This window comes from Chelmon rostratus, chromosome 9, assembly GCF_017976325.1.
Source record: "Chelmon rostratus isolate fCheRos1 chromosome 9, fCheRos1.pri, whole genome shotgun sequence".
Classification (NCBI taxonomy): domain Eukaryota; kingdom Metazoa; phylum Chordata; class Actinopteri; order Chaetodontiformes; family Chaetodontidae; genus Chelmon; species Chelmon rostratus.
The window spans coordinates 15037965-15054235 of record NC_055666.1 but is presented as its reverse complement, the minus strand read 5'-3'; the positions used below and the strand labels follow the sequence as shown (position 1 = coordinate 15054235).

At 42.4% G+C, this 16271-nt stretch overlaps 1 protein-coding gene across 2 annotated transcripts; it reads right to left on the bottom strand.

The window, feature by feature from the left end:
* Positions 1 to 1181: 1181 nt before the first annotated feature.
* wfs1b (Wolfram syndrome 1b (wolframin)) lies at positions 1182 to 11460 on the bottom strand. 2 transcript variants are annotated; one of them, XM_041943926.1, is made up of 10 exons: positions 11327 to 11460; positions 9845 to 10231; positions 7976 to 8070; positions 7585 to 7729; positions 7252 to 7425; positions 7017 to 7097; positions 6235 to 6389; positions 5764 to 6000; positions 5489 to 5607; positions 1182 to 5145 (listed from the first exon to the last, which is right to left on the bottom strand). In XM_041943926.1, the coding sequence occupies exons 2-10, from the start codon at positions 10227 to 10229 to the stop codon at positions 3615 to 3617; spliced, it is 2922 nt and encodes a 973-aa protein (XP_041799860.1). In that variant the 5' UTR covers positions 10230 to 10231; positions 11327 to 11460; the 3' UTR covers positions 1182 to 3614. The 2 variants fall into 2 exon arrangements, with proteins under 2 accessions (XP_041799860.1, XP_041799861.1); XM_041943927.1 differs by having other exon boundaries at positions 7976 to 8049.
* Between the last annotated feature and the right edge of the window lie 4811 nt (positions 11461 to 16271).

Here is a 16271-nt window from a genome sequence, read left to right as displayed (position 1 = left end):
TTCTTATCCATTTAGACCCAGCTGTACAAAGGCTTCAGGGGCCCTGGGGGCCCCATGCAGCACGAGTAACCATAGATGACCGAGCTCTCCTACCTTTATTTGTGTCTTTGGACACTGAAGCATGTTTACCAGTGTTCGGTTCATACACCTACATGTACATTTTGAATGAAGCCGTCCAAGAATCAGTTTCTACTCGACTGAAACTGAGAACCAAGAAGAATGGGGAATGTTTTCATTAATGTTGTTCTCTAAAAGAAAAAAGAAAAAATCAAAGGGCCTAAATGGTGTCTGTATATATCAGCTCTGTTTTTGACATGTATGAGGTTTTTTTAAACATCCATAAACGGACTGCAGACTCGATCATCTGTGATCGCCTCCAAAGCTGCAGCAGAGAGATGGTACTTTAATCTCCTCGGCCTTCCTCACCGATTACGTTGCTGATGTGCAGAAGCTTTTATTTTTAGAGAACAGTTTATTCTTTTATTTATCCTTTTTCTTTATCTGTCAATTTTACTCCACGTCCCAAACAAAACTAATGTTCACATATTTTTGTGTTAATGTATGTTGATTACAAATTGTCAAATGGACAGTTATAAATAATGTTAATATGTTTTTTTCTGAATAAAGATTTCAACGAAATTGCATCCAATGAGGATACACCTGTGATTTTTATTGCAACCTAATTGTGGAAATGTGCACACTTAATAGCTTCAGTTTATATGGGCCGATAAGGGGTCATCATTACATTCTGTGATACTGATGAGGTCATGTGGTCTGAGGCGCCACCTAGTGTTATTACAAACTTACTACATCTGGAAACAAAATGATGGTGGTTGACCATTTCCACCTAAACCTTTTCTGTCATGATTAACTCGTAACATTACAGGGGAATCTAACAATAACAGCAATGTTTCATTGAAATAACATGAGCAAATCCATGAAGCGACTGTTTGTCATGCCAATCTTTCATCACTGCTGATAGGTGCTTTCATGTTTTCAATTTCAGCGATGCGTTTGAAGACCATCAGTTTTTTCTGTTCTTCCCTGTCTAAAGTCTGCCCATCATGTACTTTACAGATCATGCTGCTTTCTGAATGAATGTCTGCAACCTGAACCTTTGACACAATCTTGCAAATACCTGAGCACTCTTGCAGTTCCCAAATAAGTCACATTCACAGACTTTATTCGCAGCAGGCATCTTGACATGAACTTGCCATAATTTTTTTTTCGGTCAGTTGGGGCCAGTGTAGTGAAACACCAACATAAACCTTTTAAGTTGATAATGGTGAACGTAATAGTTAAGGAGCAACATTATCATGCATTTGGAGTTGCGTTTGTGTCCACCTGACAAATAACTCCAATATTCAGTGGTATATATTATGGTATACAATATTGTAGTGCTGAGCAGGTCATGTACACTGGGTTTTTGAGCTTTTTCTCTGAAAAAGCAATGAGACTGAACCAACCAGCTAAACAATGAGCTGAAACTCACTATAAAGCTCCGTAAAGCTGAGGAGAGCTGCAAAATATTGATTATAGCTGCTTTAACTATGTTTGGGAACATGAGCGCTATACTGGCCTTTCTCAGGGAAGGTGTTACTAATGTTAAAGATGGTTCATTAAGCCATGATGTGTGACAGTGAGCAAGGATGCACAATACCAGGACCCTGAAACTGGAACAGCTAAATGGAATTCAATCATTGTTCATTTTATTTTTTCTGTCTCTTTTTCCTGCTGCGTTATGTCAAAATGTCTTTTGAGAAAACTGTGCTGTTCTCACTGAAACAGTGATCTCAAATTAAACAATTAACACAGGCTTATAAAGTCAGGACTGATGTTTCAAACCTGAAAATGTTGGGTTTAAAATTAATATAATGCAAATAATATTAAACAAAAACAGCAACAAGCGAATGTTTCCATTTATGGGTCACAGTATAGAAAACAGTAGTGACACCCTAGCTTAAAACACTCAAGGACTGCAAATATTCAACATATTAAATCTCTGCACAGCAGAGATGGAGACAAACAGGGGAGGAGAAGGAGAACAGCTAGAGGAGAAGCACAGAGATGAAATCGGATAATTGCTCTGTAATAAATACAAGCACAGATGCAGCTGATCTTTATAAATATTAAGGATTAAACACATGGTTTAGTCCAAATTATTTTTGAATTCACACTATGGCCCAATCACAATTCCTGCACAGATATCAGATAATAATAACCTTCATTCATACAGCATGTATGAGCGAGGAAGTGCAGAAAATATGCTGCATTCCAACTATTCCAACTGATTTTAGAATTTGTGCATGATTATTTGAGAGGTTATGGGGAAAAGGGGGGGATTGGGCCTATGTTTTCTAAGGCACTTGACAATATATTGTTTCTAACGTCAAGCATTTCAAAATAAAATACTATACATACACTGTATAATCATCGAGCATATAAAAGAAGTGGATGTAGTCCCTGTGACATCACCCACTGGTTTGTTGAATTCTTGTTTGAATGTTTCGAGTGTGGCATTACTTGTGGGTGGAGCTAGGGAGGAGAGAGGGGTGGATGCATATTGCTCCACCGCTATCCTGATTGACAGGTCAACATAGCAGCACCTTGTCAATCAGAAGGCAGCTGCGACCTGAAGCAGACCCGGCTTTATTGTTTATTTTATGCTAATTGGACCATTATTTCTCAAATGAACATCATGCTGGATTGAAGAAGACTTGAAACTAGCGATTCATAAACTCAATATGAAAATGTTTACTGAGGTAATAAATAAAGTGAGAAGTGGGGTAATTTTTCATAGACTTCTATACAGTCACACCTCTTTTTGCAACCAGTGGAGTCGCCCCCTGCTGGCCATTAGAAAGAATACAGGTTTAAGGCACTTACACATTGGCTTCACTTTTCATACTCGCAGGCTACATCCTCTTCTTTCATACAGTCTTTGTGTATAATGTTAAATGATTAAAGCTTAACAGCAAAGGACGCCTTTACAGAGCTATCATCAGCATTACACCCTTATGTGTAAAAAAAAACCAAACTTGTAGGATTTGTAGGCCATGGACACAACAAGGTTCAACAGCTCAACAAGGAAACTGTCAAATGTAAATACTGATGATTTTGGCCACAAACATTTGATAAACGTACCTAAAAATGTGTGTATCACACAGTGTTTTTATAACAAACAAGGAAAAATCCATATGACTTCATTAACAGACTCACAACTGTAGTGTAAGCTGGATGAAATGCACGGACCACAGAGGCTTAAATCATGTTTTCTTACTTTAGTGTCAGGCAGTAAATTACTTACTCTAAACCTTATGAGTTTGGGTTTCCCCCTTTTGTGAAATTAATTTAATTATATTATATATTCTCACACATATTGGCTCAAAAGCTATAAGACCGCAAACACACACTCGCAGCTTTACTACAGGACTGATGCCACAGACGTCTGGGTATCTGTCCACTCTCTTATGGTACTAAATAATTGCCAGTACTGCAATGAGATTCTGTGAAGAACAGTGTTGTACAACCATTAATGTTCTCCATCTGAATTTAGTATTATCTTTATCACACATCTTATTTCTCCCAGAGGTGCGTTTGCCTGATCTCTCTCTCTACTCCCCCTCCTGTGCCACCGTCTCTGTTTCAGTCTCTAGCTGAGCGGTCAGGAAGGGGTTGAAGAAGAAGTCAAATCCGAACTGTAGGGCATACTGAGCCGTGCGCCTCCAGTCGTGTTCGATCTTGTACTGCCTGCGGCTGGTCATGTGGGCGTCGGCGCACGACACGCAGTGAATGGCTTTCAGCTCGAACACGGGCCATTTGGAGCCCAAACGACCCTCCAGTATAGTGCTAAACTCCACCAGGCTTCCTGTCTTTAGATGTAAAAGCACAGATTTGAACTCATTACTGGCCCGCAGAACTATGTCCTTAGTCGCGTCCTCGTCCTCTATGATCGTCCCGTTCTTGGTCTTCCTCTCCAGCGGCATGCCCATTGTCACTTCAAATTTGTACCGATCAAAGCGTTTGATGTGACATTCGTGCTTGGCCAGTTTTTTCAGTTTACAGAGGGGATCTTCTGGAGGAGGAGCCGGGGCAGGCAGCGGCTGGGGCTCGGCTGTGACGTTTTTCACCTCCTCACACAAAGGATATGGCTCGCCATACACGCACCGCATCCAGTTCCCCACGAATACAGGCAGCAGGTTGATGACCGAATGCGGCCCATTCTCAATGTCGGTCACGCGGACGTATTTAAAGCGCCCGGTCCAGGTGACGCGATGTCCTTCGAGATGAGAGCAGAGAATCTGAGTTTGGGCCATGTTGGACTCTCTCCAGGCCAGAGGGCCGCAGAGGTTGCTGTACTCAGGCCAGGTCAGGGTGGAGTTATAAACCTTCATGCCTTCAGACCTGTAGACGTACATCCAGCAGAAGAGCACCACCGCGCTGAGCCACACCAGGATGAGCTTGACGATGCTGCTCCCTGACAAAGAGCGAAAAACCACGATTGGATTGAGGCTGAAGCGGGTCCACAGCCTCAACACTACTGGCACGAAGCAAACTGTCAGTGTGACCACCATCTTGGTCAGCTCCAGGGCCAGAAACCACTGCAGCAGCTGGATGATGAGCATTGCAGCTATGCCCAGTGAGAGTACAGGAAGGGCGAAAAGGAAGAGGAAGTAGCCAACGCCGGTGCGGATGAGTCCTATTGCAGTGGCGTTATTAAGGAGCACCAAGGTGAGCTCACACCAGGTGAAGCAAACCAGGTAGGGCACCAGGCACAGGTAGGTGCCCTTGAAGCCTCTCAGCTGAGCCATACGGAAGAGGAGATAGATAAGGTGTCCGTACAGCAGCCACGGCATCCCCAGGTTCAACGCCACCATGTCCCCTAGGGGCACGGTAAGGAACGTCATCCCAAAGACCCTGAGGAACCAGAAGGAGTCCGGCAGGAGGCTGGTGAGGGAGCACGCTCCGGAGAGGACCTCTGTTAGGAGGGCTTTACGAGCGAAGAGCTGCGCAGAGGCGTGGAGGCTGAGGAAGGCGGTGACGGTGAAGAAGAGAGCAACAGCAGCCAACTCGGAGCAGGGGATCCAGGATTTATCAGCAACGGGGAAGGAGAAAACCACAAAGACCACTGAGAGCAGGAAGTACCTGAGGACACAGACAGGATGCAGGAGCATTTTTAGCTGTGTTTTATGTGTATTTCTTTGATATTACTGCTTTGAGAATAGTCGTTCAGCTTTACACTTCCTCTACTTCTTATGTGTTCTTAAAATTTATTTACTTAATGTTCGGGTTAAATTAAAAAACCCTTATTGTTCTCTTCTTAGTAAAAGTAACAGTAACTGAACGACGCAAACACTGCAAGATCATATCTACACGACAATACTGGCGTCAGTCTAAGGAAACCTGAACAAAGCCAAACTTCACATGTGCAAACAAAACAGAGTAAACAGTTAAAGTAGTCGATTCACGTAAGCAGAGATGTTCTTACAGATACGGCTCCAAGTGTGTCCATCCAAAGTTGGTCTCGGCCTGTTCCAGATCTAGACCGGGTTCAAAGTGAGTCAGCAGGTCTGTGAGAGCCCGGAAATTTTCCCATGCTTTTGAATTCTGTAGAAAAAGATGCTTATTCATTTTCAGTTTACTTGTTCCAACTCAAGCAAGTGCACACATATAAAGCAACTTGAAAAAATCTTACATTTAGAATTACAGAGGCTGAGTGTCGCCAAAATCAACAATACTGAGTAACATTTAGTAGTCAGTAACCTGAAAAACCCGCAGTGTGCAGATGACCATGGAGAAGAATGAGAGGTAGAAAACCAGCAGAGGGATGAGGAAGATGAAGAACTCGATTGTGAGGTTGGAGATGATAAAGAAGAAGATTAGAGCGTTGACGTGGTGCGTGGGGATCAGGGCGCTGAGCCACTGCATGCCGGCCCGTGACGCCCAGTCGATGAGGTGCTCCTTGATCTCCAGCAGAGCGTACAGAGGGAACTTCAGCAGCTGGAGCACAAGAGAGGAGTGGAGCAGCGTCAGTGCATCACCACGGCCCCAGAATTCAAAACTAGTGCATTTTAAATGTTTAACTGCTGCACATACATCATCCTGCACAGTGAAAGCCAAACATTGAAGTGCAGTTACAATAATCAGTAATCAGGAATCATCAATAAGGTTAAAAAGAGGAGAGAGTCAAATGGAGAGCTAGTCACATCCTGACAACTTCTGAGAGCTTCCTACCTTCTGGTGTAAGGGCAGCTCATCTGGATTCTTCACGATGACATCGTCGTCATCGTCCTCACCTCCTGCTGCAGCCATGACAGGTGAGGGTGCAACACCCTGAGCGTACTTCTTTGTCATCTCAACAAAGTCGTCAAGACCCACGTGGGAGCTGGCTACAAAAACACACACATTGTACGTTGACTGAAAGTATATCTTAAAGTTACTTCAACATGCATAAACTTGAAGGACTCTCAGAGAGCACAGACGTGGCCAGCAGTCCTCTCTTCTGCAGGTCTATGAGATACCTGTCTGGATATATTTACAAAACCACTGCTCTTGAGTGCTCCATAATGACTTCTTTCTGTATGAAGTTTGGGCAACTACATGTGTCGGCAACCCCAGAGGGTTACTGGTACCCCTGGATGTGGACTGTGAAATGGAGCAATCCAAATGTTCAACTGGTTATGTTTTCTCACTGACCTTTACAACCGTCTACTGGATTTTAAGGTGTATGAGATGTATTCCACCAAGGCCAAATACTCGTGTATCCACTCCAAAATGTGTATCCACCCTGTGACTCCAATCTGAAATTTAATGGGTTCTTCCTGGCCCATGTCATACCCTTTCACCAACTTTTATGAAAATCCTGACCTCCATGGCGGAGGAAATAAAAACAATGTATTTATTCCCCTTGAATCATCTTAGGCAAGATTGGTAAACAATTGAATTAGTAACCACTTTTTTCTCAGGTTTGTTAAAGACATCCAACAAGTTGGCGCCATGTTTCAAACCACACATACCCTCACTGGTGACCATGGTCTCCAGGACTCTCCTCTGTTTCTTGGCAGAGCAGTTTAGTGGGCCTGGGGAGACTGGTTTGCCTGGAAATACAAGAGAAAGCAGTCTGTTTATTTGCCTCTTTAGAGTAATTTGCAACATGGTGGCTATTACACTACTACTATAAAAGTGTGTTCATAAGCAACACAGAACTGTGCAACGTCAGTGTGTTAAATGACAATATATCCGCTCTCCTACCTGGCTCTGTGTGGACGTGTTCCACGTTCTCTAGCATCTCAGAAACAGCCACTGACTTCTTCTTCTCTGGATTTAACTTCCAGTACATTAGCAGAGCTGCTTTCCTAACTCCTCTCTCAAAGCGCGTCTCCGTGCACAGCTTCTTTACCTCCTCAAAGTTCTCCAGAGTGATGCCTGAAAAAAGAGGAAGACGAATGTGCACGCTGATGGTGGACAACTACACCCAGCATTAGTTGAAGGGGAGACTAACCAATAAATTACATCAAACCAATGATTTTCATGCTACTTTGCCACCAGCCATGGATTGAGGGTAGCGGTGGGAGATTTCGGTACCTCTCCTGGAGGCTAAACACTGTTGCAGCAGCTTGACGGCGTCCTTGCGGCCTTGTTTGGCAGCCTGGATGAGCCAAGTGACCGCTGTGCAGTTGTTCAGCTCCTCGTCTCTTTCTTCTGCCAGTGCCAGGAAGTAACGCCCCATCTGGACACACACACACACACACACACACACACACACACACACACACACACACACACACACACACACACACACACACACACTTAGACTTGCAATGCAAGCATCGCTGTGACTTAGTTGACTCGCGACCTGTCCTTCCCATCAATCTGTCACTCAAATAACATTTATCATTACTTGGCCAATCTGCTCTGTCCTCACCATATGCTCATTAAAGTCAATAGTATTTGCAATATGTTCACTGACACTGACCTTGGTCTGTGCTTTAGCGTCTCCTGACTTTGCTCTCTCCTCCAGATCCTCAAAACTGACCTCCTCCTCTGGTTCTTCAGAAGGAAACAGGAGATCTGTCATAAGAGGGTATTATATACACTGTGTAAAACATGCATAATTCAGGATGTGATAATTTGCTCATCCTTTTTAACTCAATGGAAAACAGTACAGATACAATATATTTAATGTTTTACCTCTTTAACTTTATTGATTTTTGTAAATATCTGCTTATTCTGAATCTGATGCACGAACACATGCTCCAAAAACACCTGTTTGGATCATTCCACAGTAAACGGGTTGATTGGCAACAGGTGATAGTATCGTGATTAGGTATGAAAGGAGCATCTTGGAAAGGCTCAGTCATCCTCACAAGCGAGGATGGCCGAGGTTCACCACTTTGTGAACACATGATCGTATAAAGCATGTTACTACATGGGCTCAGAAACAGGAACACAGTGTGTTTGGAAATTATTGCATTTGATTACATTTTACATAAAAGACAGCTAAGACAAACCAAACTTGTGCCCCCACAACACACACACACACACACACACACACACACACACACACACACACACACACACACACACACACACACACACACACACACAGCCGCCTAATCTTGGCACAGCACGGTGACAACATAGCATCTTTATTTACGGTGCCTGAAACTGCTGACCAGGCTGTTTCCATTTCAAGTAAATGCCTACAACTGACAAAATGTGAATGTGGAAATAATTATACTGTGGAAAAACTACAGCCTGTATGTTGAGTATTTAAAGTATAATCATCATTCATTTTAAAACACTCTGCACACACAGTCCAGATAAACAGAGAGGCTCATGGTGACATGATTGATCCCAGAGCGTGAGCATGAGTCAGATCCTTCCAGAAACAGATTCTGTCCTGATAAGAGTGTCCCTCTGAACCCTGCCGCTTTAATTATCATCTTCTTTTGGCTGATGAGTTCTGCTACTCTCAAATCCCAGTGCGTCACTCCAGCAAGAGCTCACGTGGAGTCAGGTGTCACATTTGTTGCATTCAAAACAAATGACAGGAAATCTTTCTAAAATCGTGCGCTCGGAAAAAGACGGAGGTGGCAAGTAATGTGGAAACGTTTTCCAAGATTCAAAACGCCCACAGGCTGTAAGTGATATCGGTGTGTGAAGTGGGGGTCCGTCTGCTCCTGCCTGTCTCTGGAAGCGAAAGAAAATGCTCCGGCAACTTCCATCAGATGCCCGTCAATTCTCCTGGGACGCTGCTCATACCCTGATCCTCTGCCTGAGCCCCAAAATAACTGTTTACTCAGCACAGTCAACAGCAGCTGCTCACTCCTCTGATGCAACACACTTGCTTACACTGTGATGCAATGTGTCTGCTATTTTTCCTTTCATTTATTATGATTATCTGCTCAAATCTAGACAGCTACACATGGTACAAGTGTCTTTTTAAGGGGCAGGACTTGGTCTTATGGAAAAAACTGTGGTGTTAGATTTCGCACTTTGCAGCAATTCTCCATATTAACGTATCTAGACGTCACAACAAAGCCATGCAACAAATTAAATGTGATATCTCCAGTGCATTTAGGAGATCAACTACTTCTATATCTACTATCTCTATCTACTATGTGAACTTTGCATGCAGGGTTTTGGTTAGTTAATAAGCAGACAGGGAGAGGCTGCTTTACATGTTGTGGTAAATGTCTTTGGTTGCCATGGAGAAACTGCAGCACATGCAGTAAACTTGGAGTGTTGGCTGCACTGATTTGTGGAGGACAGTGAAACAGTGAAGTAAAGATTTTGTGATTAAAAGCTTATTAGGTCAAAAGGTTCAGATTTTGATTCTAACCTGGTTCAGGTGTGGGAGGAGGCTGTGGAGCAGCTCCAGCAGCCGTGGAACTAGCTGGAGGATTCCCCGTCGAGGCTGCATTAAGCTGCGATCTGCCCACCTGAGAGGGGCTCCTGATGGGCTGGCGGAGAGGGGAGGCAGGCGGCGTGGACAGGGAGGAGGAACGGGAGGACAGACCCGGAGAGGTCCGAGGGGAGGCAGTGGTGGGAGAAGATGAGGCTGTGGTTGGGCGTGCTGGCATGGCGAGTTTAGGCTTAGGGTGGTCTGAGGTTGGTGGGGTTGCGGCAGTGGATGAGCTGGAAGAGGAAGGGCCCGACCTCAGGGTGTAGGGGGACGAGGGGCTGGGTTTTGGGGTGGCAAGGTTGCCGGTCAGCGATGGGTCCATGGCTGAAAATGGCACCAGACAACAAATCTGTGAGTAGAAAACTCTCGGGTTTAATCATAATCACATACATTTTAGGTGAAACAGTAACATGTGTGTAGCAGCTGAGAGTAAGGAAGAACATGGTCAAGGTAAAACAGCAGGGGGGGTGTGAAGGAGAAGGAAGTGGCAGTGGAGTAACAGCTGTTGGGAAAGGACACTTTCTCTTTGACTGTAGCACACGAACAAACGACTGAACCTCCTCTTAAATCCACACCAAAAACTACTGGTGGTGAGATGACTGTTAAAATATTAGAATATTTTGTGTGAGAATATTATGTTGATACACCAATGGAAAATGATGTTAGCAAACAAAACTGCATACAAGAAATATACATACAGTGTTGCAACTAATGATTCCTTTAATTGCCAATGAATCTGTCGATTATTCGAATAAGCGGTTAGTTGTTTTATCAATAGAATGTCAGAAAATGGTGAAAAAAGTGTTTCCCAAGCCCAAGATGATGTCCTCAAATGTCTTGTTTAACAGTCAGGAGTCAAAATATTTTGACTTTTTTCAAATAAAAGCAGTCAAACCAATAATCAATGATCAAAACAGCTTGCAATCAATTTAATAGTTGACAACTAATCGATTATTAGTTGTTGCAGCTCTCGTGACATATGTCTAACTTAAGCTGTGACACAGTGCTGTCAGACACCTGTGGCTCTCAAACATGTGGTCTGCAGTCTATTTAAGACATTATCAAGTGAGCCCTGGGCAGCTGTACAGAGAGGGAGGCATCCTTCCAGTGCCCTGACTGGAAACGTGATGTGTCCTGTCACAATTTAGGGAATCCCCCCTTGGCCAGCAAGGAGAAGCTCCAATGACACAGATGCAACCAGTGGACATGCAAATAATACTAATAGTGATCCTAATTTAGCTACCGTTTATAAACGTTTCCCACTATTGCTATACAGTGTATATAGAGTGCCACAGACTTTATGTAACCGACAAAAAACTGACAGTGACAGATGTGGCAGGTAGCTAAAATAACCAGCGGTGTTGTTGCTAATGCTAACCTGTGTGTTAAACAAACATGTCCCTACTGTTGTCTGCTCACCTTTTACCACGAACGCACCAATTATTTAAAATCCTCTGAGTGAAAAGGCCCCGAGAAAGATCTCAGCTGTTTTGTTATTCAGTGTCCCGAGTCATTCTGCCCTTTCGCTTTTGTCTAGTCTGCCCCTCCGCTGGATCTATGTGGTCAAACTCCAAACACACACACGACGTCAAGGAAAGTCTGTCAGCTGCTGCACTTCACGTTCACGCCCGCTTCGTGTTCTCCGTGTTGTGATTGGCTAAAGCTGAGGCCTTAGCCTTCTTAAAACGTGATTTGATTGGCTGAAAAGGGAGGAAGTTCAAATACGTTCCTTCAGCCAAGAACAATCAAATATCGATAAGTCGCTGAATTCCTTTGCTGATATCAGGTACAGATATTGCAGTTCATTGACTATAAAGCACCCGTTTCAATGCATTAGATGCAAAAAAAAAAAACAAAAAAAAACAAAACAAACAAACTATACAATAGAGGATGGGGCTTCTTTAAATGTCGGCTTTGTTTTTTTATTAATCATTATTCGATTTTGTTTTGTGTTCGCATCAACGTAATAAAAGATTTCTACCAGGAGATGGCAGTATATGACATTTTGTTTTTATTTACAAACGTGGATTTTAAAAAACAAACAAAAAAGAATTATTACTATCGATTACTATTTTCCTTCCATATCTCACGATCTTTAATATGACACAAAAAAATTGACTCTATCAGCTACTCTAATGAAATCATTTTTTAAATCTACTTTTGCCATCGTTTCCTTTTATGTAGGTATATACTCTGTAGGTATGTATGTTTGTAATTGTGCAGGCTATCTCTATTGTGTAGTACCACTCTTATGAAAAATTAATGAAGAATTATTCAGTATTCTTGTCAATGATGTGTGGAAAAGGAAAAAGGTACCATGATATTTTAAAGCCATGCTGTGTGTGGGAATGTAGTATTAGCACATTCATGAGCCATTTAAGAATTTGAATTGGTCGAATGTGCTGGACCTATGTAATTTGATTTCATTTAGGATTCAGTGTTTGCCTAGCAGCTATGTTCAATCACATGAGCCAAAGTTCACAGTTCACAGTAGTTCACAGAGCACTCAAATGTAGTTAGAGTAATTCATTTTGCACGAAATGCAAAATCTGTGAGAGCCTGCCTTTTAATTTTCTACCATTTTTACTCTGTGACAACAATATATGGATTGAGCCCAAACATAAGATACTGAGGGTGATACTCTGCAGTGTATCTTTATGCCCACATTAATGTGCAATACAACGTGCCATCAGGAGCACTGGGAAAAACACAAGGAAAGAAAACATTCAAGTTCAGAAGAGTGGGACCAAGGCAAAAAGGGAAGGAGAGCAGACATTGAAATGACTTAGAATGAGAATAAGCAACAGGACTCAGGGGAAAGAGTGAGATTAAAGTTCTGGGAATGAGAGTAGATACCACATTGTGTTGTGGGAGAATAAGGAAATGGGGGCTGTAATTGCAGCTGCCTTGAAGCAGTTATGTAAATGGCTCTCGATTAGTAGATTAACGCAATCCGGTTGAGAGGATAAACTGGACCTTTATACCGGTTTTGGTCTTTCACATGTACACCTTCAATCTATATTAGGCAATCTGTCTTTTAAATAAGCTTGCACACATGCACTCACAGATGCAATTCCCATCTATATTAGGCAAAGGAGCTTGAGACGGATATTTGTAATAATAAGCTTGTTATGAGTTCAAATCTATTGACTATGCAAATCCTATCAGATTTGTTAGGGCCGGCTACCCCTGCCTGAGAGTCACAGTCAACAAATGCAGATTTTTACCATGAGGTCATTACTTAGTTGATAGGAAATTGAAACAAGCTGTTTTTTTTTTCTTTTTCCTTTCCCTTGAAGATAGTAAAGAATTATTCTAGACCTCAAGTGATGGAGACTTTCCCATCTTCTTTTTCTAATCTCATATCTGGCACCCTGCCGCTTGCAGTCATTAGAAGCAGCTGCACGACGCACCAAAGTCCAAAATGCTCTCAGCCCCCTCTTCGTCTCCTTCTGTGTCAAGGTAACAGGTCCCTGTGTGCACAGTATAGACCCCACCCACGGTCTCCCCTCTAGCATTGCCAATGACTCTCACAGGAAGAGAGACATGAGGAGGAGGAGAGGAGGTATGGTCAGTAACCATAGTAACCAGAGGGGTTATGTGAGAATGGACATCGACTGCAGTGAAGATTAGTATTTCCATTGCAAAAGCAGCCAAGAAGCTATTCTGACCTTTGAAGTTTCTGCGTGGAACTGGGCTGTAATGCTGGATGGACTGCAGCCATCTGGTACTTTGGTCAATTTTCAAGACTTATGGTGTTTTTTAATTGCACACTCGGTACTCTATAATTATCACAGCAGTTTGTTTATATTATGATACAATTACAGAAACAAGACGACATGTCATACAGATGAGGAATCTTTGTCACTTTGGGTAAATTCTCAGACAGGGAGTTAGTCCAGCTCTTGTAATGTTGGTGCCACTGACTAATAGAACATAACCCGTCTTTTATATGAACCTGTTATTATATTCTCTTACAAACTGTTACGCTTAAATCATTGGAACTTTCTACACATTTTCTAAGTAAGGAAAACTCAACTCCTTCCTGTCTTCAGCTGCCAGCCCTCTGTGTATTGATCTGTTGCTATTTTGAGGCCTGAGTGGAAAAGAAGCAGAGAGGGAGGAAAATCAAATCAAAGAAAAGATGGAGAATAGGAGTAACTGTATGCAAAGTGGATTTGTGGTACACCCCTTTAGGTCTGGGCTCATGTTCTCTTAAAAAATTGTGACTTGTCTTAAAGTGTTTTTCCAGCAATTTAGTATTGCACTAACGTAAAAAATAATAAAAATTGAAGGAGCAGAAGCAAAATTTCCTGACTTTCAGTCTCTGTAAAGGTTCAAGCCCTAAAAATGCTGGACCCTACATCTCTCTTAATGCAACTCAATAGTGCCTTTTATTAGACTTGAACTTCTCTGCCTTCTAAATGCTCAATTCTTTCAAATCTCCACAACACTAGTTCATAACGCAGACTTTCCATTACAATATTAAAGTCTAAAGCTCAACCCCTGACAGCATCAGAATGATTTTTGATTCCCCAGAGCCACAGAATACATCGTACAACGGACTTTATAGTTATCCTCTCGACATGTGAACTTAACTTCATGCATAAAATTACTAGAGAGCCCCCTTAATGAGATGCTAAAACAAAAGACAGAAATCTTTTCAGTTGACGTCCAGAAAAAAGCTCAAAGCAGGAATAGAAACCATCTAATTTAAAGTGCAATCTGGCTCGCAACACTCAATTGCAGACTGCAATATCATTATGATGACTTTAAGGTGACAAGTTGAAGATTATATAATACATTATACATTTTAAGCCACTGGAGCTACACTGTAATGCTAATACAGCTCTATATAGCTCTCCCTGTGAGTCATATACTTGCACTGTTGCTACATTAAACAACTTGTATTATGATTCTGGGTGTGGGCAGTAATGGTGCATTTGTGGAGCAAAGCATTGGACTGTCTAATGGAACATTTAGCAACAGCTTTTCCATTAAACACCTCATATATTACCCAAAAAGTCAGAAACTGAAAAGCTTTTACAATCAATGCAGCTTCAAAGACTGCTTTTCTCTGTTACACATGAGGTTGCCATCTTGTTATGTTCATGTTATGAATTAAGTTTTTTGGGGATGGACCATGGAACATCAGATTTTCTTCGTGACTAACAGTGGTGACTCATGCCCGGGAAGCCTAATTACCTTCATATGAAAGTGTTACGTCACCCTGAGCACTCCAGACTGAGGACTTGGGGTTACATTGTGGAAAATAGGTCAGTTTGGTTGCTGACTTCCGCAAAGGACACAAAGGTGTCTAATGTTTTCAATAGAGGGTTAGCTTTCTATATTTATATTCCTCATTTGAATCTCTGGTCCCCGCGGAGTACCAAAGGCCAGAGCTAAAAGCTATAATAAGTTTAATCTGTCAGCAGTCATGAATATGTTAAGCTTATTATGGACAGCTCTCATGGAGCTGAAAACCTAAGATGATTATGTTAGGTTAATAAAAACACTGGCTCCTCACACCACTGCTTTACTCATGACTGGGCCGAAGCCATGGAAATAGGCCGGCTGACTAGATCTGCTGTTATCAAAGCTAATGGGTGAGATTGTTTCTTTCTTCTCATGAAGAAATCTGTGGTTGGGATGGTTATATAACTTGTCCATTCAGCCGAGTCAGTAAGGCTTCTCTTAGAAGCGTTACACAGTCCCAGGATACTGTTCACCAACCATCACTTTAACACTTTAATCATCACAAATTCGATCACTTGAATCTAATCACATGGGGTTGTTCTTTTATCAGATGATGAGATATCACCAGGCCTAAAACACAAGGTTGTTGTGGTATCAACTAAAAAATAAGTTTACTTGTTCCTTTCTTCCTCTTTCTTTCTGTGGATTCTCCTGTTGTTCTTTCCGAGAGAGCATGGTACAAAAATAGGCTCAGAACATGCCATACTGCGGAAAACAGTAAAAAAATACCTCAGGCAAAACAATTAACAGAAACACTCATTACCGCTCTCTGACACACATTCGCTCTCTGAGTCAATCCTTCACCAAAACCAAACAGGGCACACATCCCTCCCTCCCCGCATTGCTCTCTGCCTGCAACCACAGTGTTCTTTCACTTTATCACTCCATCTGGGTGTCTGTTTGCTAGCCTCAGCAAGAACCTGAATGGAGTGCAGCTTCATACTCCAAACTCGCCCCCTTTGCTCGCCTGTTTTACCTCACTCAGAAATGTCCCACACATATACAGAGCACAAGCCTGTACAGCCTCGAAATGAAATGCCTGCTGGGACTCCAATTCTGGATGAGTTACTGGCCACTGCAGAAGAGGGTATGATGTAGGCAATTGAAA

What these genes read in the sequence shown, in the direction of transcription:
- wfs1b (XM_041943926.1), bottom strand. Translation starts at nt 10,229, where the DNA reads ATGGACCCATCGCTGACCGGCAACCTTGCCACCCCAAAACCCAGCCCC. An exon ending in ACGCTAAAGCACAGACCAAG is followed by an intron (nt 7,730 to 7,975) that starts GTCAGTGTCAGT and finishes GTGTGTGTCCAG; the next exon opens with ATGGGGCGTTACTTCCTGGC. An exon ending in GCACACTGCGGGTTTTTCAG is followed by an intron (nt 5,608 to 5,763) that starts GTTACTGACTAC and finishes CTTTTTCTACAG; the next exon opens with AATTCAAAAGCATGGGAAAA.